General features: G+C 36.7%; 1 protein-coding gene across 2 annotated transcripts in view; it reads left to right on the top strand.

The window, feature by feature from the left end:
• The window catches only part of pds5a (PDS5 cohesin associated factor A), a 215989-nt gene that overhangs the window by 71231 nt on the left and 118484 nt on the right, over window positions 1-26274 (top strand). For both annotated transcript variants that reach the window (XM_039751317.1, XM_039751318.1), the window contains exons 5-10: window positions 9872-9969; window positions 10785-10911; window positions 13909-13989; window positions 17013-17153; window positions 19922-20037; window positions 20222-20316. In XM_039751317.1, coding sequence (XP_039607251.1) covers window positions 9872-9969; window positions 10785-10911; window positions 13909-13989; window positions 17013-17153; window positions 19922-20037; window positions 20222-20316 — 658 coding nt within the window. The remainder of the gene's footprint in view (window positions 1-9871; window positions 9970-10784; window positions 10912-13908; window positions 13990-17012; window positions 17154-19921; window positions 20038-20221; window positions 20317-26274) is intronic.

Below are 26274 nucleotides of genomic sequence, written 5' to 3'. Positions count from 1 at the left end.
CACTAATTCTCCAACTTCCCATGTAGGTAGAAGGCTGAAATTTGGCAGGCTCATTCCTTACAGCTTACTTACAAAAGTTAAGCAGGTTTCATTTCGAAATTCTACGCGTAATGGTCATAACGGTCAACAACGTATGCCATGTTGAACTTTCTTATTTATGGCCCCATCTTCTAGAAATTTGGTACACGGGTTCCCAATGCTAACTGAATTCTACTTACGTACATATATACGTCCATAGCCTGCAGCTCGGTCGCCGTGTGAGGCAGCGTTGTTGGCTGCCTGCCTATATAAGACCGTCCGTCGCTCCGGTCTCTACAATCCCTTCCTTGCTTCGCCACGGGATTCACATCTCCCTACTGATAACTACAGCCTTTTTGTTTAATCCATGGCTTCTCCACTGTTTTATTGTTTGTTTATTACAATTATAGTTATTGTGTAGGTATTTTAGACTTACTTTACATTCTTCAGGTACCCATTTCCTTTATAATTCCAACCCCCATTACCATGTCTATCGAGATGATCATATTGCACGGCCATATCAGGCTCACTCTTGATATCCGGAGGAACATTGTGTCTTATGTATTGAATGACTGGGACAGGTTCAAGGTGTGTACTGATGACGGTACAGGAGATGATTATACTACACAGGAGCACTATAAGAGTGAAATGCTTAAGCCCTTCACCTATGGATCTGCATGTGGGTTGATGGCTGCCGCTGAATTGTTCGGTTGTCGCTTTCAAGTGTACTGAAATGGCCAAATATTTTACACCTTTCGACAACCGGCAATGCCTCTTAAACATCTTAGATTCACAGGTGACTATTTCAGTAGTGGACACTTTAATGTTTATGAATGTTTAAACTCTAAAAAGCTGGATGTGAAGTTATCAATGAAACCGGTTGTATACTTATAACGCTTGACAGATGCCGAATGTCTCTTCAACGCAAGTCCTACAAATACTGTCGTAATTGAAACAAACCATGAAACTCAAACCGATTATGACAGCAGCAATCCAAGCTGTGGGATTTGAAAGAAGATTACTTTTCACATGGCCAACTGTACGTTGCATGCTCAAGAATAAGCTCAGCGCACAGCTTGGTCATATTACAACCGGAGGGCTGAACTCACAATGTGGTATACAAAGAGATCCTTAACAAATAATTATTGGTATATTTTCCCTCAGTTTAAAAAGGTTTAATTTTCTTCTTAATAAAAATTTTAAGGCAGTACTTCGCCGCTGCGAAGCGCGGGTATTTTGCTAGTCTTACATAACACTGAAACTTATGAAGCAGGATATATGCCTGTTTGTGTAGAAGCATTACCCTTAGTTTTTTGGTAGCAAAACTGGACGTACCTGCAATCTGTCTTGCAGTTTCCTTGCCCATTCAATTTTTTTTGACATGTTTGTAGTTTTTAGCTCCTTTTACTCATGCAATGCTACGTTTAGGACATTTTTGAACAAAGTATAGTCAATAATAATGACAACAGTAATTTGGAATTTTCATGTGTTAACCTCTAGTGTAATTGCCAGTTCATCATTTTGGTGCTGTTTTGGTGATTTTTACACAAATACGAATTTTCACTATTTGAATATATATTGATTATATTGAATGTCTACTGTCCTTGTTAATTGTTAGGTTTTGCCTTTAGCTTTCTTAGAAAGCATTTTAGTTAAAGCCTTTGATCTATGACCAGTCCCACTGCCTGCTACTTTAGCACAATGACAGGTATTGACAAGAGAACCAGTTTAAAAATCCTGACTCTTAGGGTCTTTTTTAGTAACTAGCAATAGCATAAGATATTAAACGGATCACATACTTCTGTAGTTAAGTGTATTTAAGAAGTGTTACCACCATTTTTAAGGCATTCCACTCTTTCTGTGTACTTGAGTAGCTCTAGGTACATGTCAATAAAGGTATTTTTCCCATCCTGGACTGACTTCATGAATATGATTTTGACAGTTGGCACAGCCAGCTGTGTTTCCAGATTACCTCTTTTTTTTCAACTGTCAGTTTTGTTAATACAGGCAAATACCATAAATTAATAATTAAGAGTACTGCATTTTGGCAAAGGTTGAAAAGAAGAGTAATACTTAAGACTTGCTGTATTCTAGTTTGTGGGTTAAAGGCAGGAATAAACAGGGAGCCAATGGGAATCGATCAGGGAAAAGATTGACACCGATCCCATTGGTGTTACAATCTGAAAGTGAAATCACTTAACTCACCCAACATATGGCACAAAAATCCAGTTTCAGAAGTAAAATCAAAAGAAAAGAAGCCAGAATATAATAAAGGGTATTGGTCAAAGAACCATGTTCTGTGGAGGTCCCTGTCAAAATTAAGATGATTCTAATGCATTATTCTAAACAACAAATGTACTTTTTTTCCATATTTGTTGTATCTGTTGAAGAGGAACAGCCAATGCATGCAATCAGAGTATTAATAGAAAGGCAATGTGGTACCAGTGACATCCAGTGAGCAGGTCTCATTTAGCCAAAAGAAGTCAATCCCTGGACCAGTAGATTTGTATTTAAAACATAAAGCATGAATATTTCCAGGTAAATCTTTCAAAATATTACATTGTCAGACCTATTACTTGCACATTCATGATCTAAGAATGACATACGTAGGTACTGGTGAATTGAAGGCATGTTCAATTTATGGAAGTTTGTTTCAGGGGTAGTTGCTTTAAAATGCCATGGAATTGTATGTATGTATGTATGTATGCATGTTTAAACAAGGGAGCTACATCCTTTCAAGCCAAAGAGAATATTTGTTTAACTCTGATGGCACTGGGCACTGCAGTTCACTTTGTTTTCTAGCCCATACTTAAAGGAATTTGAACTTTATCCAGTTTGCTTGTTAGTGCAAAGATGGATGGGGTTTCTTTGTGCTCACACAGTAGAAATTGCAATTTCATCAGTATGTTTTTCATGGCATTTATACAACATGCCACAGAAAGTACTTAATGCTAATTGAGTATAACTTTGGTTTTTTGAAAGTCTCCAACTTTGTCTCTCAGTTATAAAAAGAAATCCTGTCCTGGAAAGCAAAAGCAAGGCTACAATATGTGATCTTCTCGGAAGACATTTAAAAGACCCGTAAGACGAAAGAGACTTGCCACCGTGTGTCTCACGGCTCCAGAGCTCTAAGTGCATGTAAAGTGTATAAGGTCAATACGGTAGAAATGAAACATCGACAAATAAATGAAAAAGAAAGAAAAGAGACCCATGGCCACAGAGCGTCTCGCCAGGGAGCTTAAACATGAGACTTTGTGCCAGGACCGTCTCACGATGACGTGGAACATGAGCTTCTTGCAAGACACGCCCTACATACAATCAATATCAAATCAGCCAAGAGGCAGCAAAACATTCAGTCATCTAAATGATTTGAGCACACACAGATTCAGGGCTCTCAGCACATATAAAGCGTATAAGGACAGTACGTTATAAATGAAATGTCGACATCTAAGCAAAGAAGAAAGCATCACGGAGAAAAGAGACTCAAAAGCGTTGGAGAGGAAAAAGAGCAAGAAAAGAATAATCGAGGCGCAAATTCAGAAAATAAGAAAAGTAATTATCGGCCTGGAACAAGTGGAATTGGAAAACAAAGCTCATCCAATCCGGCTCGGAATTAAAAGACAGAGTAAAAGACAAAGTAGAACTTCATAAGGACGTTTACAAACGTTGGCGTTAAACACATGCAGAGCAGGTAAGAGAGTATGAAAGAATTGAAATTAGAAAGGCTAAAACAAAAAAAACGGCGCTATACACATGTGGAGAAAGTTAAAGAATATGAAAGTAGGAAAATTAGAAAATATAAAAAAAAAAAAGAAAGTAAAGATCGCAGTAGTGCAAACAAACTGCCTCATTTAACTATGCACCAGTCTAACTTTGAAATTCCAAACAGAGAAACCTATCCTGAATTATGGTACAAAGTCATTAAACACAAGTCTCATGGACCTCATTAAAAAGATTCAGCATCTTAAAAGTGTGTATTTGGAAAACCAAACACGGGGGGTGTCAAGCGAGCAGGGGGCAAAGCCCCATAGTTTTTTATAAAAAAAAAAAGGTTGTAATCCTGTGCATTGTCATGTGTGCAAAGTTCATTTTTGGACAATTGACCAAAGTGTACCTGTTAAGGTTCAGTATATAGTAAGAGCAATAGGCCTGTAGTCATTGAGGCAGCTTATTTTTTCACTTTTGGGAACAAGAACGTTAATAGAAGACTTAAATCAATCAGGTATAGTACACAATGCAAGAGACTGGTTAAAGATGTCTGTAAAGAAGGGAGCAAGCTGCCTTGCAAAGTAGTGTTTGATTGTTGCAAGTAAGACAGAATCAGGACCGGCTTACTTTTTGCAGTTCTGTGTTGAAAACCGATTTCAGACATCATATTCTTTGGTAGAAGAGGGTGAAAATGGGTGAGGCTTTTGTGAAGAAGTGGCTGGTGTTAAAAACTACTTCAGAGCTGGAGGATCAGAGCGATTGGAGATAGTCAGCACTTTGTTGTTCAATTGTGCAATAGAATTTATTTGTTGGGGTAAGGAGTTGATGAATCTTAGTAAGTATTGGGAGATATCTATACTAATAAAAGGCAAAGCCCTCACTCACTCACTGACTCACTCACTGACTCATCACTAATTCTCCAACTTCCCGTGTGGGTGGAAGGCTGAAATTTGGCAGGTTGATTCCTTACAGCTTTCTTACAAAAGTTGGGCAGGTTTTATATCGAAATTCTACGCGTAATGGTCATAACTGGAAGCAGTTTTTCTCCATTTACTGTAATGGAGATAAGCTTCAACGCTGTGTGGGCGGAGTTTCGTGTGACATCATCACGCCTCCCACGTAATCATGCAGTACATAGAAAACCAGAAAGACCTCAAAAAAGCGCTCAAGAAAACATGCATTATATAATTGAGAAGGCAGCGAAACAATAAGAAGCGAGCGAGTGGCATATACTACCATATTCATGAGTTTTGCTACTTCGGAAACAAAGCACGATGTAAACCTACACTTTAAATTAAGTTCATAGACAGGCTGCCACTGGCGTTTGTAATTTAGTGCCTGCCCATATAAGGCCGTCCGTCAGCGGCAATCCAATAGCAAACTGCCACGGGTAAATATTCACGGGTGAAGGACTGTGCTTATGGAGAGGAAGATGAGATGGTCAGGGTGGTGTTTGACACAAACTCAGCGAAACTGCGAGAGAAAGTTTTAAGTGCCAGGACTAAGGTAACATTAAATACAGCCATGGACATAGCAGGAGATGGCACCAGCACAGCTGGGAACCTTCGATGCATGCACACCGAGTGGCTCACGTGAACTGGCGCAGTGCACAGATAAAAGGCAACAGTTCCAAAGAGCTGAACAAAACCAATTACACAATTGAAAAGGCAGCAAAAATATGAAGCGTCTCATACATACAAGCATATTCATAAATCCAACTACTGCGGAAACAAAGCACACGTTGGAAAATGTCAATGTCCCGCTAAAGGAAGACAGTGTAAAAAAAACCCGTGCATGCAGTGTGTCAGGTCTCAGATAAAGAAGAAGACGAGCTGTTTATTGATGCAGTAAGAAACGAATCGATGAATGAAACCTGTCATCTTTACAACGATTGACAAACACGGAATGTAACTTGAACACAACACATCCTACAAATACGAACCTGATTGAAAGAAATAATGATAATCAAATCCTTGATGACAGCAACACTCAGTAACACTCACAAAACAAATACTGTATATTGACAGTCATGTTACGTTATTTTTAAAATGTTCCCTTTTCTTTTCTACCTTTTTAACACACTACTTCTCGCTGCGATCGGGTATATATATATATATATATATATATATATATCCGCTACATACTCGAATAATGGATACTTTATTCGCCATCAATGATTGTTTTGGTAAAGCCATACTCAGTGTATTCATTAGATGAACGGTAAAAAAGTAAGGGCGAGGGGAGGATGACTAATTGAGGCATGCAGGCTGTAGTGCGCGTCAACTCTATCTGAATTGCGATCACATTTGAAAAATATATCTTTTCAAGTTCTATTTAGTCCATATGTGTCAAACTCAAGGGCATGGGCCACATCCGCCCAGCGAGATCATTTTATATACTGTATTATTGTTATTAAAGCCGGGTATATGAAGCGCTGGTAACACAATAAACTACAGATCCCATAATGCAGCGCTTCAGCTGCCTTGCCGTAACACTAACCGTGTTAATCAAGTCTACCTTAAGATGCTGCAAGTTATTGCGAAGCTAGAGTTATTGCGCACTGAGTTTGCACGGCGCTTTGGTGATTTTGAAGAACAAAAAAAGTCCGTCTACATGCGGCTCGAACGTTGTGCTTGTTTGGTACCACATATCTGTGTGAGAAGCTCTTCTCAGTGATAAAGACTAACAAAACAGCACACAGGAGTCGCCTCACTGATGAGCACCTGCAATCCATCCTGAGAATCTCCACAACACAGAACCTCACACCAAACAGAAACGAACTTGTGGCCAAAAAAGATGCCAGGCGTCCAGCTCTAAAATGACATATGAGCAAAGACAACTGAATGATTTGATTTGTTATTGCGTAAGAGCGGAGTCAACCGTTTTAACAAACAGCGTATTGCACTGATCTGAAATAGCTGTGTGTGTATATATGTAGATATGTATGTATATATATATGTGTATATATATATATATATATGTATATATGTATATATATATGTGTGTATATATATATATGTGTATATATATATATATATATATATGTGTGTATATATATATATATGTGTATATATATATATATATATATATATATATATATATGTGTGTATATATATATATATGTGTATATATATATATGTGTGTATATATATATATATATATATGTGTGTATATATATATATATATATATGTATGTATATATATATATATATGTATGTATATATATATATATATGTATGTATATATATATATATATATGTATATATATATATATATGTATATATATGTATATATATATATATATATATATATATGACAACAACACTCATCACTCACAACAGTGACAAAACAATTACATTGACAATCAGGTTACGTTATTTTCAAAATGTTTCCTTTTCTTTTCATTGCTTCTTTAACACACTACTTCTCCGCTGCGAAGCGCGGGTATTTTGCTAGTCTCTTTATATTTGTTAATAGACTGAAGGCTTCTCCGTACAGAGGAGCTATTGTTTGCTGAGAACTGAAGCTCCAGTTCATTTTTGTGTTTTCCATTTAACATACATGATTGGTTAGCCTATCCCTGGCCTGTCTGTATGCGTCCTGGTCACCAGTTTTACATGCCTTTTCTTTCACTTAATGGAGATTCCTTTGTTCTTTGGTGAACCACGCCTTTCGATTATAATAAATCACAATTTGCTGGGAATGGAAAATTTTTTCACAGAAGCTGATTAAGAAGTTAATCGTGTCAGTCCACTCAGTGTTTTCACAAGCAATTTTAATGCAGTCTGCACAATGTAGACAATCTTGTAATGATTCAACTGACACATCAGCCCATGAACAAATAGATTTTTTTACGGGTTTAGCTAATTTTAGCTTCTGTTTATAAGTGGATAGCAATTGTAGTATAACGTGGTCAGAATTGCCCAGTGGCATACGAGGTAAAGCCTGGTATGAGCCCTTTATGGTCCAGTAGCAGTGATCCAAAGTCTTCCCATCTTTGACTAAAAAACAACAGCATAAGCTAATTTTTCAGTCTCTTGTACTGTTACAAGAGGTTAAACATTTGCAATATTTAAGTGCAAAAATGCAACATTAATTTTGTCTTATTTTGTGAAAAATACAAAGTTATCTGTTTGCTTTGGTATCAGATCTGAGGAGCTAAATCTGATATTGGTACCAATTTCAAAATTTTTAGTATTGCTCAAGTGCTATATTAGATACTTGGCACACTTTTGCATTTGTTTTAAACCATTGCAGAACATAAGCATTGATGAAACAGATCTGGATAGAGTAAAGCAGGGAAATATGCAGCCTGATTTTAAGCTGACACGTAGGAAAAGTGGCAGTTGGTGATTCATCTGTGGAAAATGTCAAATCTCCACCAATAAATGGTCACTGTGAGCAGACAAGTGAACAGGAAAAACAGCCGTACTTCAAGATATAATAGTTCTAAGAATCTAATTAGTTTGTTGAATAATTATGTATTCAGTAAGTTTCAAGGCTTTTGGTTTTTGGACTAAACCTTTTTTAAATGTAAAAACATTACACATTTAAAAATACTTCATGATAATTAAAACCCTTCTGCTTCTTAGAGAATTTAAACCTTCATCTCTATATATAATCTTCATTTAGATCTTGATCTTTGTTTGTCCACGAATGAATTAGAAGAAGAAGCACTAGATGGCAGTAGAGAAACAGCTAAAACATTGGCATTGCATTAAGAATCTCTTCCAGGCTTATACTACTGAAGACTGTAGTACTCCAGTCACACCTCAAAACACAGACATTCAAACTAAACAAATTGTTGTGCTTTAAATGAACTAAAGAGATCTTCATTTAGATCTTCATCTTTGTTTTCCGCGAATTCCACGCATGCCTGGACCACCTTCCAGTTTAGTACGTTGTTGTTACTCATGGATGTCAACAATGTGACGGAATAACGAAAGGGGTGGTGGACAGTGCGACGCTGGTTAGCTCCAGAGGCCTGGTTAGAGAATGAGAATGCCGAAGATAAAAGGTACGTGCCTATGTAACATATGGATGAAAGACAGTGGGTAAAATGAATGACAACATAACGGCATGTTCTGGAATTTATTATTGTTCCGTTGTAGCCAGTGCTGCGCGTCTTACAGTTGTACCGTGGCTTGCTCACATGTCAGTGAAGTGATCCCTAATTTATGCTTTAAAGAGCCTGGATACCTATGTGTCCCCCTTTTATAACCATTGCTCTGTGTATATTGCCTTACTCTTTGGATTGCCACAAAGCAACCTGCGAGATTGGAGAAAGGTTGAGAAGACATCATGAGAGGAAACGATAGCGTCGTGAAAACGAGACAGACTGTGAACAGACAGAAGCAGAAATGCTCCTACACCACCACATAATTACTATTCGGACAGTGATTCTGAGTAGGCCGTTCCTATTGAATCAATGTCCAAAGGTTTTCTTTTGTAATTTTGTTTCCTTTATAAAAAATCCTAATGGTGTGCGACGAAGGGCCCAGTTCACGACTGGCAGCCGAGTTTAAACAGGGAGCCCTTAACAGACAACTTTAACACACGCAACGTAGTTGGGCGCACATGGCTAGTTAAATATATTTCTTTTTATATCAGGGTTGGCAATTCTTGGGGGCAAAGGGCAAAAAATTACCTGAAACAATTCTGTCAATTAAAGCACAGTGTTGGAGCAAAAAAGCCCCCAGAGTTAAGCTTAATGTTAGTTATAATTTAACATGTATTACTGTCACTATTGCAGTAAAATTGAACTTTGATACTCAAATTCTGTATGGAGTGTTTTTTTTTTCTTTGTTTTTTAAATGGTTCGTCCTCTCTTCCCTGAGTGTATTGACGATATAGGTCCTTAAACAGTGTGACTGATTACTGCAAAATTTTGTAAACACTTGTAATTTTAATATATAAAAATTATTAGACTAGACAAACAGAATTTTTATCATGGCTGAGAAGAACAAATAGATTGAGTGCTAAATACTATTTGAAGTTTGTGATAACAAAACAAACTTTATAAATAACTAGATTTTTTAATTTTATTGGCCTCTTTTATTTTATTTCTATCTTCAGATAATTGGGCTTTTAGTAAAAGTTATTTTGATTCTCCAAATTTTGATTGTTTGTTTTATTTTCTGTACAGAATTTAGCTTGGGTAAAGTCTTACAACATTTGTTTTGAATTGGAAGACTGCAATGAGATTTTTATTCAGCTGTTTAAGACCCTTTTCTCTGTCATCAAGTAAGTTTTTACTGTTTTATTCAGTATGTTTAATTTCTATAAACACTTGTGTTGATGTTTTTTTTCCTATCAGAATTTAAGGGGCCTTGTATTTGCTGCTATTTTTAGAGGCATCACTGTTTTACTTTTTAAAGCCTTGGACTTTCTTGCTTTGACAAGTTTTGTTCATCACCCATGGTCTCCTTTGTATATGGTGTGGGTGAGTTCACAACGTTCAAGATTTTTTTCCTGAATTTTAACTGATTATAGGAACTTGTACAATAGTTGGTGACTGCCTGAATAGATTATACCAGTCAAATGTGAGGTTTTAAAAAATTACATTCTCGGTTAGTAATCTGGTAATTCACAATGTATTTACATAACTGCTATAAAAAAATAAGTATATGTATTTATAAAAAGGTTTGCTTTCAATGGTGATTAAGATATCTCTAATACTGTTAAGCATAATTGTTTAGTAAATGGTGAAGGCAGGATGCTTTAAAGTCATTTTTTGTCAGTATGTGTTATAAAATGGATTTTTGGCCTCTCTACTAGGAAAATGTTTAAAACAGTTATGTTCTGGCTAAGACATTTGAGATTCGATTTATAGTTTCTTGTCATGTCTTCTCACAACAGAACATTTACAATAGCAGTGTTCATTTTTATATATTTCCCCCTATTTTTTTGTTCCATCAATTTCAGCAGGCAAGTCAAGGTAATCATTGAACGCAATGTATGATGAGCAGTGGAATCTTAGTGTTTGAAAAGTATGTTAATGCTTTTGGTGATTGTACATTCTTGACAAAACTAACTTGATCTGTTTTTATTTGTCACAGCAACAGTCACAACCAGAAGGTGCAAATGCACATGTTGGATTTGATGAGTTCTATCATCACAGAAGGAGATGGAGTGACTCAGGAACTTCTGGATTCCATTCTTATCAACCTCATCCCTGCTCATAAGGTTAGGTCTAATTTTACATAATAGGTTTTCATGTGTTACTGAAGTTTATATCCGTAAACTAGGAGGACTTCTTTTAAAATGTAATTTTACTTGAGTTTTTAGTTTACTGTTTATATGAAATCTAAACTGTATAAATATGATTTGAAAAAATATTTGGTAATTAAGCAGCCAATTATCACAAATTAATTTAGTGATACCATTCATTCATTATATTATTAATGTATACTATAATTGCTTTATGTGGTCAACAGGTTATCATACCTCATTTGTGTTATAGCAGCACAGACTGATAGCTGAGAAACATTTTAAATAATGTTTTCATGTATCACATAATCCACATTTAACCAGTTGTATGATAAAATTGCAAAACCCAAGCAAGCTTTGCTCAAATATTGTTAAAACTCGAATTACCAAAGCTTACGAAAAAACTCAAATCTGGTCCACCTTAAATCCGCTCGCACTCTCCGTCAGCCACTTTTGTCTTGTAAATATGTCTATATGCCCAAGCAGCAAACAGCCTGCTATATCATCCCCACCACCGCTGCAGAAACTGGAAAAACCTCTCCCCGCTCAAGCCTTGTTTATCAGGGTAAGGTAGTACCAAGAGCTGTATAGGCTAAAAATATTTTGTTATTTGGAACACATGCATTTCATGTGTGTTCCGTGTCTACAAAGATCTATGTAAGTGTAGCATGACAGAAATGTTGAACACATACCTAAAAGACTTTTTCCATGTTTTAGTACCAACAACAAAATTTTGACATGAAGTATATAATGTGTGAAGTCCAAATATCAATAAGCACTTTCACAAAAGGTACAAATATAACAGAACAAGTGCGGTTTTATGCAAGACCTGTAACCGGAGAAAAAGTAATCAGGTTAGTGTACGTCTTTGTAGCGACTGCTTTGGTAGTACAGCAGTAACAACTGCTGACTCCTATTCAAATGGTTATGGGTTCGAGTCTTCAGGTGTCCCGGAATAAACATTTTGAGTAGTGAGCTGCTCTTATTGTTACTGTTACTGTTACACAGTAAAAACAAAACATTTCATTTGAGTCTGTAACAGCCAGTGTAAATGTATGGTACTTATAAAGGTTAGCATTTTTTTTTTTATTCAGTTTTATTCTCTGTCGCGTTAACTCTCACCCCGATCTGACACTGCTGTTTTCAAGTAAAGGCGAGCTATAACAGGTGAACTCAGATCGGAGAAAGAGAACAGAAGCCCTCTCCACAAGAAATGTCCAGTCACATATAAGAACAACACAGCTGCACCAGCATAAAGGCGAAAGATGGCACTGTTTTGATGCAGGTCGAGGTCCGGCATCATCCTGCCAGTCAGTCTGCCCCCACACCTGTCCTTCAACGAAACAGCACTGCTTACAGAGCTCGCCAACTTATCGTGCAACTCCTGTTTGTGATAAAAACTGTGCCATCTTTCGCCTTTACACTTGGTGCAGCTGTGTTGTTCTCATATGTGACTGGACGTTTCTTGCGGAGAGAGCTTCTGTTCTCTTTCTCCAATCTGAGTTCACCTCTCTTATAGCTCGTCTTTATTTGAAAACCGCAATGTCAGATCGGCGCAAGCTTGAACGCGACTGAGAGAATAAAACTGAATAAAAAAAAAAATGCTAAACTTTACAAGTACCATACATTTACACCGGCTGTTACAGACTCAAATCAAATGTATGTTTTTATTGTATAATAGTAATAATAAGAGCAGCTCATTACTCAAAACGTTTATTCTGGGACACGTGATGACTTGATCCCGTGACCTTCTGAATAGGTGTCAGCAGTTCTTACCGCTGTACTACCAAAGAAATCACGACAACAAGCCACACTAACCCGATTTCTTTTTCTTCGGTTATAGTCTTGAATAAAAGCACAGTTGTTCTGTTATACTTGTAACTTTTGTAAAAGTGCTTATTTGATCTTTGGAATTCAGTCTTCACACATTAAACACTTCATGTCAAAATTTTGTCATTAGTACTAAAACATGAAAAAAGTTTGCCTTGTAAGTATGTGTTGAAAATTTCTGTCATGCTACACTTGCATAGATCTTTGTAGACGTGGAACACACATGAAATGCATGTGTTCCCAATAATGGTATATTTTTTTTTTTAGACTATACAGCTCCAGGTACCTGACTCCCTGATAAACAAGGCTTGAGCTGGGAGAGGTTTTTGCAGTTTCTGCAGTGGTGGGAGGGATGGTATAGCAGACTGCTTGCTGCTTGGGCTTAGACATATTTACAAAACAAAAGACACTGAATGGAGAGGTGCGAGCAGATTTAAGGTGGGCCGGATTTATGAGTTTTTTCGTAAGCTTTGGTATTTCTAGTGTTAAACAGGTTCTTCTGGAAAAATCTGCACATCATAAATGGGAACCCCATGAAACATGGGATTGACTTTTTGAATTAAAGATTATCCTCTGCCCCTCATTCCTTAGTCAAGGGTCTTCAGCTAAAAAGGCAGTCCCAAGGGGACTTGTCTCCTGTTGAGCATAGTGTATGATGTGTACATTGTCCTGTATGAAGAGATTCGAGTACATCTATGAATAAAAGATTGTTCATTAGTGTATCAATGCTAGCACCTAGAATCAAGTTTAAAATACTAAGTCTGTCTTCTGTGCCATTTGTTCATACCCTGAAGAAGTTTAATATTGAGCCAAAAGCAGAACACATACACAGCTGAAGTGATACAGAAAGATGTATAACCAGTTTTGAATTAATTGCATAGTGTTCAGCACTGCTTTAGCATGCAACCATTTCAAACAGTCTTTGTGTTTTACTTGTTAGACATGCTATGTTAATAACATTAAAAGTTGCATTTTAGTAGAAGTGAAAAGATGACACAGTTAAGCCAAAAATTTGATTTTAGTCTTATTAATTTGAGCATCCATATTTACTGGTGGTTATTGGTTTAAGATGATTCTTAAACAAAAATTAATGTTTGCTGTGTATCTTTGGGAATAAGAGGAATATGTGTTATTCTGTTTCAGAATTTAAATAAGCAAGCATATGATCTTTCTAAGGTTCTCTTGAAAAGAACAGTACAAACAATTGAAACATGTATTGCCAATGTGAGTATCGACACACTTTTTTATGTAGTAAATACAATGTTTTTATTTTAAAAACGTGTTTTATATATTTTATTTTTTACCTGATTTGTGATGTGGTTTTTATAGTTTTACAGTTTTAAATCTTCACTGTCTCCTTAATATACTGTATGTGATTTACTAATTTGTATTTTTTCAATTTTTGTTTTATAATAAAATCTTTAAATGTAAGAATTCTGTATACGCAGAAAACACATTGCATATTGTATATTTTTAGCAGTAATGGCAAAGAATTAGTGAGGTGAGACCCACATAGATTTTGTATTATACAATGCAAAAAAATTTACATATATATGCGAATGAAGTACATAGGAAATGCTGTTTTCTAGTTTGCCACGCATAGTAAGTCCCTTATGTTACACAGAAGTAAAATACGAAACTGTTTCTGTTGAAAGATCGAAGTGTCTTGAAGTAATTATTGGATCTTAATCTTTTTAATACTGGCCTCTCAAAGCAAGCATCATAAGAACCCTTACAAAAGAGCTGTTGGTACTCTCAAATATAAACATTAAATCATGGTGGTATGGAGCAGTATCCATTTCAGTAGAATTCTTGCTCTGTTTTATGTACTTCTGTAAGAATCACATGAACAACACTTTTTTGTATTCTTAGAAGGGGAAAAAATGTAAACATTAGACTTTTCAGTAAACAATAAGGAAAAGAATTGTTTATTATAAAATGCTAAAACAAATATATAATGAAATGATTCCATGTCTTAAAAATATGAATTTAGTATGGAAAGAAAGCAAATGAAATTAATAGCCTACTGTTAATACTAGTAAAAAGTGTGTCTGAAGGCTAACCACCCTAGCAGAGTGTGCTTTAAAGTTGAAAAAAGTAAAACAACGTTAATCATTTGTAAACCGTAGAGGGTGCTGACAAGAAAATAAAGTGCACAAGAAAAGGATAAAATAACAAGGACTATTATAGGCCATATCTGCCACATGGGTTGACTAATCCACTTGAACACCAAAATGCTTATTTCTCACCTTCCAAAACGTGTATTCTTTTACATATTTGCCTCTGTGTTGTCCAGTACTTCACCCAGCCCTAATTTCAAGGAGATAATTGTTGTATGGGGGTGGTGTTGCCAGATCCCTTGTCCTTCTGTACTGTTGGACAAACATCCAACAAACCAAGTAAAAGTGATAGAAGTAATTTTAATTTCTTTTCCTCTTGATATTGTGCCACAGTAGGCTACACAAATGCCTCAATAATACAATCCTCCTCTCCTCCTCCCAGCAGCTCCATCACTCTACCTCCCAACTCCAGCTCAGCTTGCTAGGTTTCCCATAGTCCTTGACCCAGAAGTGCTCCTGTCCTTCTGTCCATGTGATTCCATAGCACTTCTGGGTCAGATAAAGACTTGTATTTTTCTTCAGCCCGGAAACACTTTTGTTCTTCAGTCCCCATGACTTGGGAGTACTTAGGGCTATAGGGAAGATTAAATATCCTCGCGTCTCCCTGCAGCGTCCCACAATGGCACCTACAGCACTTAGCAGGGCTGTGAAGCCAAACTCCATTTCCAGTGGTGCCCTGCGGGAATTCGGGACACCTCTATGCTGCAGGGAAGATGAAATCTAGCAGCCTGGATGTGTCGGCCGGGATGAGCTGCCGGCCGTCCATCATAGTATATATGTCCTTAAGATATCCCCAAAGAAAAAAATCTGGTGGGGTAAGGTCTGGCGACCGTGGAGGCCATTCAACAGGCCTTCAACGTCCTAACCACCAGTTTGGAAACTGTTGGTCAAGGAAGTTCCTCACATTTATCGCAAAGTGAAGTGGACCCCCGTCCTGTTGCCACCACATATGGTCAAAGTTCTGTCTGTTCTGCAGTTTCGGGCATGACAACATTTACAAGCAGGTTGAGGTACCTGTCCCCTGTGACATTTCCTTCAAGGAAATACGAGCCAGCAATACCATCATTAGACACACCAGCCCATACCATCACTCCTGGGGACTTGTGTTCGACTTCAGTGGTAATGTGGGGGTTGTCCGCGCCATGTTGTCTGTTGACTGAGCCAGATGTTGGAAAATGGCCTCATCAGTCCACACCACATTTCGAGCCAGTTTCGTACCAACCCCCTTCAGTCTTGCCAGCCACGCTTCTGAAAACTCAATCTTCCTGTTGAAGTCGTTCTCGTAGCGAGCAAGAAGGAAGTCGTGGATGGTAGGGCATATGTTTCATTTCATGCAACATCCTTAGTACACTGGTTTTACCAGTGTTCTGCTTTGCAGACAAATGTGTGGGTGACTTTGATTTATGCAGGGACAATTCCAGTTCCGCACAAAGACGATTCTTCATGTCGTCAGTTCGCACTCATCTCGATGGTCCGGGATTTTTTGGGTGATTGGCGCTACCAGTCCAGTCAAACATTTCATTGATTTGGGAGATCGTGTTCCTATGCACTGCAGGCGGCCCATATTCCTCCAACATCCTGCGTTGCACCTCGGAAACATTGTCTGTTATCGAGAAAAGGCGAACACATCGCACCCACTGTTCGACTGACAATCATCTTTCCGCCATTTTGGAATGCAGGGCAGGTGCTGCCATCTATCGGGAACAAAAATAATTTTTTGTGAATTCTCCATGTAATAAACTTAAGTTATAGAGTAATGAAAATTGCATATGTGGACCATATAGTTAATAACTGCCTTATATTCACATATCCCAGAACTAATTTGGTGACTGCACATAGTGTTGATCCTCCTAAAAAATTAATGATTTTTGGGGTTTCAGACAGATTTTGGGATATTCTTTTTTTTTTTTTTCCCCACCTTTTTAGTGGCAGTTTTAAGTGTATAGGTAAAATTAAAACTTAAATACAGAAAAAGCTTTGCCAAGATTCAAACAAAACTGCATTATTAGTGTTTATTATTTAAATGGTATTTGTTTTCTGTGATTATCTTGTCTTTGGATTTCACAATCCTAGTAAAACTTTCTAGAAGTGTTTTTTCTTATATAAATATTTATTTCCATTTTTCAGTTTTTTAATCAGGTTTTGGTATTGGGGAGGTCATCTGTCAGCGATCTGTCTGAGCACGTATTTGATCTGATTCAAGAACTGTTTGCCATTGATCCTCACCTCCTGGTTTCTGTTATGCCACAGCTTGAATTTAAATTGAAGGTATATGGGTTTTTATTCACTCTCCTTAAATGTACTTAATTTTTGATTGCATTTATCAGGTAATTATTTAAATACATTCTGCTGTGTGCAATTTTATTTTTAGGAATTATATATTAAAATGTGTTGTTACTAAGGATGGCACACTGAACTGTTTCTTCTTTCTTTTGAAAACCACTATAATTTGGTAATTTTATAATGGGAGTGATGGCAACCATTATGTTAATATGGCTAATGGGACTCTAGGAAAATAATATTCCATCCATAGTTATGAGTTTGAATTAAGTTTCATTTTCACAGTGTTAAGAAAAAGAAAGGTTTGCAATGGCTTTACAGGTATTGGTTGTTTTTAAATTATGTACTTCACGAACTAGGGCTGTTGCATATTTGATATACAATATGTTTATTTTTAAAGTGTTGCATTTGAAAAGCAATGTTCAAAACTGAACTGAATAATTTCAGTCTCTCTAGTCCGCATCAGTGTGTTTTTTAAATCAGCATGTTGTCACTTCCTCAAGCCAGACCTGTTGACAAATTTTGGTTGACTAGCCTCAGTTGTTGTTAATGAAATGAACATGTGAAATATTAAAAAAACGGACATCCCCATCCTGATTTGGGGTTGGGGCGTTTTGGCTTGGATCTTTTCTCAGCTTTCATCTAGATGAACCTGCTGGCATAACTCTCCCTTTCTTAGATCACAGGTACACTTAAAGCCCAATATACATTTTACTTTAAGCCAAATATCAGATTTTGTGCTTCTATAAATATTTATAATCGGAGATGCATAATCTTCATGTGTTAGGTCTGTTTCTAATTGTCAGAAACCATTTGAGCTACAAGAATCAAGTGAAATCACTTGTCTGTTTTGATGGCAGTGTTGACATACATCCTTCATTTCATGTTATTGAAGTATAAAACCTTGTATTTCAGCTACAGGTTAAGATAATAGCCCTACTCAAATGATATTGACTAGAAGTACAGCTAGACAATATACGGATGGTTATCTGACATGTAACTGGTTATTCCTTGCCCCCTTTTGAGTTTCTTGAAATGTTTTTGCAGCTCAAGTACCATAGTATCATGCTGTGTTCTAGCAGTTCTGCCCTCTACAACAACAGTAACATTTATTTCTCTATAGAACATCTTCATACACAGAGCATAACTATAATTTCAAGAAATAGTTACAAAAGAAAGAAATCTAATTAAATTAGGTAAACATAATAATAAGTAATAAAAAAATTGTAATTATAATTTATTTACATAACATAAATATATAATTAGAGTAGAGTCCTTATATTTTAAAATTTTTATTTTCCAAAACCAGAACATATCATATAAGAATGTGATAACAACATATTCTTAATCTCTAAAGATAAGCATGCTAATGAAGGGTTCTAAGGCCAAAAGACAGCCCAGCCTCTACTTGTCATTCTAACAGACCTAAATGGTCTTAAGTCATTAGGTCATGTACTCTAGTATATGTTGTACTGTACAGTAGATGAAGTAGATAAAATTGACACCAATATTTTAGCTGATTCTTTAACAAGATGTTATTGAACAGAAAACAAGAAAATGTGAATTTTTTTTTTAAAAGAAAAATTAATCTTTTAGTTCTGACATTAAGAAGACTATGAATTATCAAGCAATTCTGGCAATACTAACCTTTTAAAAACAAGAAAATGTGTTGAAGTTAATATAATGTACAAAACATTAGTATTGGTAATCTGCCTTGTTTTCTTCAAAGAAAAGCAGTTGCTCTGAAGAATTCCATTGTGTACTATTTTTGCGTATAACAGTGAGATTGTTTTGTTTTTTTTTCCCTCCTGTAGTTTAATTTTATGCATTGAAAGTTGAGGCACACCTTTTGGTTATGTGGCCCTTTTTTAAAAAAATAATAATTTAGTCCATAGTGTAAACATAACATATATTTTTGGTATATTCAGAGGTTCTATTGGTAAGTATGGCAGCATACAACTGTCAAGAAAGTGTTTTGTTTTTTTTTTTTGTTTGTTTTTTAAGCAACAGCCAATGGCTTTTTTTTTGTGAAGGAATAAATTACTGTCAATCTTTGTTTTGTTTTTTTGGGTGTGGGGCCTACTTTTTATCATTTATTTTAGTTCTAAGACAGACTCATAGCTAATACTTTCTGTTGTCTCTTAAGGGGTGGTGTCATGATGAAATAATAAGTCTGAAGGCACCATGCTGTAATAACTGAAAAAATAAATGTTTAAGCATTTCATGTTTTAAAAAAGTCTACAAATTTAGAATTATTAGATCAAAGTGGATTGTTATATCCTCTCTTACACAAATTGGGAAATTTTAACAATCAAGTTACATTTCATAATATTTCAGTAGTAAGACCTACCCTTTCAACAATCTAGGTAAGCTTTAGAATGCAAATCAGTATTTGCCCTAATGTTTAATTTATGAGCATCGTTTTCCTGCTCCAAGAAGCAATTAACATTTTAATGAGCATTTTTTTGTTTGGAGGCAATTCAACATTAAAATGTAAAAGCTTATTAAAACCATGACCAATGTAGTAGGCATAATATAAGACCACGTTAATGTGTGAAGTTTACAGCTGCAATGTTTTCAAAAAATGGGGTTCAAAGTTTTGGGCTAAAAATGTACATGAACATAGTATCGATACTTTGAGAGATGTGTTTTGAGGCCCCCACAATCAATCCACTGCTTGCATTTCTTATTTACACATCAAATCTTGTAGACATCATGCATCATTTAATTGTCTTCATTTTGTTTGGAACTTGTAGAGCAATGATGGAGAAGAACGTCTTGCTGTGGTGCGTCTGCTGGCAAAACTTTTTGGCTCCAAGGATTCTGAACTGGCAACTCACAATAGGCCTCTTTGGCAGTGCTTTCTTGGAAGGTATGCAGTGAAATGTTAATCGGAGCTGTTGGGAATGGTGCAATCTGTGTGTGATTTAAAACTGTCGCCAATTAAAGAAATTCTCTAAAAGAGTAAAAAACGTTTTGCAGTGGATCCGTTTTACGTGCCTTTCTACAGTATTATGTTGATGCATTTTTTTTTTTCCCTCACTCTTTTTCGTTAGATTTAATGACATTCATGTTCCTGTTCGACTGGAATGTGTTAAATTTGCCAGTCATTGTTTGATGAACCACCCTGATTTAGCGAAGGATCTAACAGGTAAGAATTCATGTTTTGTTTAACAGTGCTGTTTACATCTTGAATTAACTAAAATGTACTTGAGGGAATTTTAAGTAATTTCACAATAATGAGTTTTTAGCAAGCAAGCAATTTTTTTTTTATAGAGTACATTTAAAAACATTGTTACCCAAAAAACATTGTCGCCCAAAATGCTGTACATATTAAAGGTAAAAGGCAAGGAAAAGGTCATCAGAGTTACACACCATATGATCATTAATACAGGCACGTTAAGATAGAAGAGCAAAGGTGTGAAAACACATCTCTAGGTAGACTTGAAAGGTAATGAAAGCGGTGAGTTTTGAGTCTGCATTTAAAATCGATAATAGAAAGGGCAAGCTGTTCCAAAATCTTAGGTGGCTACTGCAAAGTCTCGATTGCCCTCGTGTTTTAACAAGAATCGAGACACATCTAATAACAGCTGACATGTTGACCGTAAAGACCAGGGTCCTCATGTATAAACGGTTCATATGCACAAAAATGTGGCGTAAACCTGTTTCCACACTCGCATCATGATGTATAAAACCTAAACTTGGCATAAAGCCGCGCACATTTTCACGCTAGCTAAATGCTTGGCATACGCAAGTTCTCTGCTCAGTTTTGCAAACTGGTGGCACCCAGAATCAAAGCAGTGACTTTGTTCCAGTGTGGTTTCATTTACACTGAAATTAACCGCATATTGTTTATTAGTTTAAGACATCTGATTGTAATTATCCTGTAACAATATAATGTAATGGTCCACGAAATGGCCAAACTATTGCAAATACCATAGCTACTTTAGTGTTGTTCCTCCCAATGCACCAGTCAGACTATTTATCCCACTGTATCTGAGTGTGCAATCTGACCGGAAAGAGAATTATTGGTATGCAGCATCAAGCATACCCTGCCTCAGCCATGCTGTTTATTGAACTAGTCTCAAACGGCAAAAACTTCAGAGCCTTTCTTGTAGGGACATCACGGTTCAGAATCAGTTACATCCCAAGAGCTATAAATGCACTCAATCAGTCCATCAAGTGCTCCTTGTAGAACTGTTTGTACTTATTAGTACAATTACCTTACTGTAAACTTGCGATACAGTTATAATATTGCACACCCTGCGCCACTTTATAAAGCGCATATTTACATATGACGATATTTTTAAGATGAAATGCAGCAAAATATGTTTATTACATTATACAGATAAAATGTTAACATCATTTAAATCTATATTGTTAATAATTAAACATGTGAGGACACAGTGTTGCAGTGCTAGCAAGGAGCTGACGCCTGTTCAGGGATTGTTCCTGTCTCGTGCTGTATTCTTGCTGGGGCTGGCACGACCCTGGAAAGATAGATGGATAAAATATTTAAACATGTACCACAAAGATATTTCGATGTTCCTTAAGTTTTGAAGAATCTGCGTTCTAAGTTTATAGATGGCTTAACATCTATTACAGAGCTGATTGTGTGGCGATTGGTTATTTGGAGAAAGAAAAGGAAGGGCAGGAGTTGGTATGTTTGAAAGAGACTGTACTGCTGCAGTAAATTATTTCATCAAAGGTTGTGCACGGTGCAGCAGGCATCTTGAGTGAGGCAGTCTCTAGACAGGGTGCCAGCTCATCACTATCACTGCGCCACCGTGTTCCCATGTTTAATAACATGCTTTAACTCCTATCATCATGGAAATTATATCAAGTATAAATCTCAGTATTTTAATTATTCAGAGAGCTCTAATATCACAAATTTAATGGATTCCATGTCCAGTCGGAGGAAGAGAAAGCCCGTTTAAGAAGCACGTAGTGATTCACACACACACACACACAACACATACAAAACAAAGCTTTTAACGTGCTACTATAGTTACGATAGTATTTGAGAAACTAGAAAATTAAACAAATTAAAGATGAAGTTTATGATGATCTACTTTAATGACAAAATAAACTACGTTATTAAAGTGGAAATTTCAAGATTAAAGTTGACATTTCAAGTTTTTTTCTCACTGTGTCCCTGTTTTTTTCTTTTCTCTGTACCCTAATAATCGTTCATATGACTCTCAGAGTGTCGGAGATATCAAAGTCGCGTCATAGCCCACAGTCTGTCACTCAATCAACTTCCTTTTGTTGTTTATACCACTGTTTAAACCAACAAACAGTACATTTATCCTTGCCTCCACTTGGTATTCGCTGAAATACTTCTTTTTCCCCCGTGCTTTTGCCATTGCCTTTTCACAGAACGCTGAGCTTAAGGGCTATTCATATTGATTTGCATATTCAAAGAGGTGTAATTCTGGGAGGAGTTTGGGTTGGGCAGCAGGCACATGCACTTGCGTTACTTTTCACACTGACCGGGAGCAGAAGAATGTGGAAGTTGTTGTTCACACAGATTTATGCATCTGAATTTTTTTGTGCATACGCACATTTCTGCTTTTGTCCTTACGCCATGTTTTAGTTTGAATTATAGGCACGGCATTATGCATGAGGCCCCTGGTGGTTGCTGCAGCATCCCGGACCAGCTGCAGATATCCTAAGAAGGACTGAATGATACCCATATACAAAGAATTGCAATAATCAAAACAGGAAGATACAAATGCATAAGTCGCTTTCTAATTTCAGAAATCACGTCCAGATTGTAGCCTTTTAGAGAGTCATACAATACATTTTGGTAGACCAGACAATATTGTATTTGGTTTAACTTCATTCAACTTCAGAAAATTTGCCAAGCAGTCAAGAGATTTTCAAGGAGCAGACATTAAGTTTCACATGCAAATAAAGTCGAATATAATGAGTGATTACATATAATACTGACAGGCTGCTCTACCAAAAATGACATATGATGGCAAAATATGTACAATTTCTTCTAAGCAAGAGTACTGAAAGGAAATCTTTTGTTTCTAAATGATTTGTCCTAAACATAAATTAAAAAGAGAACATGCCCTGAAATAGAGCCCTGTGGGAGTCCCCATGAATTGATTTCCAATACTGATAAAAAAAAGTTTTGTGATTAAGGTTAAAGACAGACACACAGGTCCAGTGCTGTATTCCTGATGCCAACCCAATTTTTAAGGTGGCCAAGGATATATTATATTTACCGTATAAAAGGCAGCAGTTAAATCTAGTAGGATCTAGCACAATTGCCTGAATCAACTGCAAGTAGCAAGTCCTTGCTAACCTATGAAAGAGCTGATTTAGTACTATGAAAAACTCTGAACCTTGACTATAATGATTTTCGAATATCATTATCACCAAGGAAAGATGGCAGTTGTGAAAAAAATAACCTTTTCAACTACTTGAAAGAGAAATGAGAATTTAGAAACCGGACAGAAATTACTAAAGGAACACTGGTTGGTATGCCAGCACACATCAAAGAGGGCTTATAGTCATCAACAAAAAATGGCTCTTACTAACAATGAGCTTTGCATCTTCCTTGAGTTTCACCGAACTTGCTCTTTGCATTTTACAACGTGACTGCGTCTTTTTTCCTGTCCAGAACATTGCCCTGTCTGCAGTCAGCCGTCCACCCTGTTGGTTAGTGGTGCTATTAGCGTGGCTCATCAATCACATCTGTGCAGTGCAGAGCATGTAAGTTAACATAATATTAATAGATATTGGCAAATTTATTGACAAAAATAAAACCTGCACATGCTTCCCAGTATTACTTTTTCTATAACGCCACCAAATTTCAATCAAATTCGTTAGTGTTTTTGAGATTTTAGTGTATTGTTTTTTTTACTGGAGGGGGTTTGACCTCTAAGTAAGTATTCATGTATCGTAATGTCTGCCTTTAGCTGATACTTACTGTCCTAGATGTACCATCCTGCCAAATGTCAGCTTTTTACTTAAATGGGAAATAGTATTTTTGTTGATGAGTGAGTGAATTAATTAGTCACTTTTGCATTATAGATAGATACAGTACCCTCCATAATTTCTGGGACAAATACAGTAGTTTTCAGGTAAAAGCAAGCCTAGGTATCTTATCGCTGCATTAATGAAGCAATGAAACACATTTGAGTAATCACAAACACCTGTGATGCCAATTGTCCCAAACATTATTGTGCCCTGAACTGGGGGGACCATGCAGATAAAGTGCTGTCATTTCTACTTGATGTGACCAACATTTATGCTAATACCCTTAAATTAAAATCAGCAATGTGCAAGTTAATTATGTCTGAATTGTTGTTATATATATATATATATATATATATATATATATATATATATATATATATATATATATATATATAATACACACACACACACATATACACTGTGTACAAACCGGATTCCAAAAAAGTTGGGATACTAAACAAATTGTGTATAAAAACTGAATGCAATGATGTGGAGATGGCAAATGTCAATATTTTATTTGTAATAGAACGTAGATGACAGATCAAACGTTTAATCCGAGTAAATGTATCATTTTAAAGGAAAAATATGTTGATTCAAAATTTCACGGTGTCAACAAATCCCAAAAAAGTTGGGACAAGTAGCAATAAGAGGCTGGAAAAAGTAAGTTTGAGCATAACGAAGAGCTGGAAGACCAATTAACACTAATTAGGTCAATTGGCAACATGATTGGGTATAAAAAGAGCTTCTCAGAGTGGCAGTGTCTCTCAGAAGCCAAGATGGGTAGAGGATCACCAATTCCCACAATGTTGCGCAGAAAGATAGTGGAGCAATATCAGAAAGGTGTTACCCAGCAAAAAATTGCAAACACTTTGCATCTATCATCATCAACTGTGCATAACATCATCCAAGATTCAGAGAATCTGGAACAATCTCTGTGCGTAGGGTCAAGGCCATAAAACCATACTGGATGCCCGTGATCTCCGGGCCCTTAAACGACACTGCACCACAAACAGGAATGCTACTGTAAAGGAAATCACAGAATGGGCTCAGGAATACTTCCAGAAACCATTGTCAGTGAACACAATCCACCGTGCCATCCGCTGCTGCCAGCTGAAACTCTACAGTGCAAAGAAGAAGCCATTTCTAAGCAAGATCCACAAGCTCAGGCGTTTTCACTGGGCCAGGGATCATTTAAAATGGAGTGTGGCAAAATGGAAGACTGTTCTGTGGTCAGACGAGTCACGATTCAAGTTCTTTTGGAAATCTGGGACGCCATGTCATCCGGACCAAAGAGGACAAGGACAACCCAAGTTGTTATCAACGCAAAGCCTGCATCTCTGATGGTATGGGGTTGCATGAGTGCGTGTGGCATGGGCAGCTTGCATGTCTGGAAAGGCACCATCAATGCAGAAAAATATATTCAGGTTCTAGAACAACATATGCTCCCATCCAGACGTCATCTCTTTCAGGGAAGACCCTGCATTTTTCAACAAGATAATGCCAGACCACATTCTGCATCAATCACAACATCATGGCTGCGTAGGAGAAGGATCCGGTACTGAAATGGCCAGTCTGCAGTCCAGATCTTTCACCTATAGAGAACATTTGGTGCATCATAAAGAGGAAGGTGCGACAAAGAAGGCCCAAGACGATTGAACAGTTAGAGGCCTGTATTAAACAAGAATGGGAGAGCATTCCTATTTCTAAACTTGAGAAACTGGTCTCCTCGGTCCCCAGACGTCTGTTGAGTGTTGTAAGAAGGGGAGATGCCACACAGTGGTGAAAATGGCCTTGTCCCAACTTTTCTGGGATTTGTTGACACCATGAAATTCTGAATTAACATATTTTTCCCTTAAAATGATACATTTTCTCAGTATATATATATATATATATATATATATATATATATATATATATATATATATATATATATATATATATATATATATATATATAAAAATATATAAAGAAAAGCAGCCGGAACTGAAAAGAACTTTGAAAAGTCAAAATGACTCGGAGGTTTATGTGGACTGTAGCGGAGAAGAAAGCGACTGAGGCTGTGTTTGGTGAGGTGTTGCGTGCGGGCACATGAGCAGGCAGTGCGCATGCCACGGGA

The sequence above is a fragment of the Polypterus senegalus genome, chromosome 4, assembly GCF_016835505.1.
Source record: "Polypterus senegalus isolate Bchr_013 chromosome 4, ASM1683550v1, whole genome shotgun sequence".
Classification (NCBI taxonomy): Eukaryota; Metazoa; Chordata; class Cladistia; order Polypteriformes; family Polypteridae; genus Polypterus; species Polypterus senegalus.
This window is presented reverse-complemented; position numbering and strand designations above follow the sequence as displayed.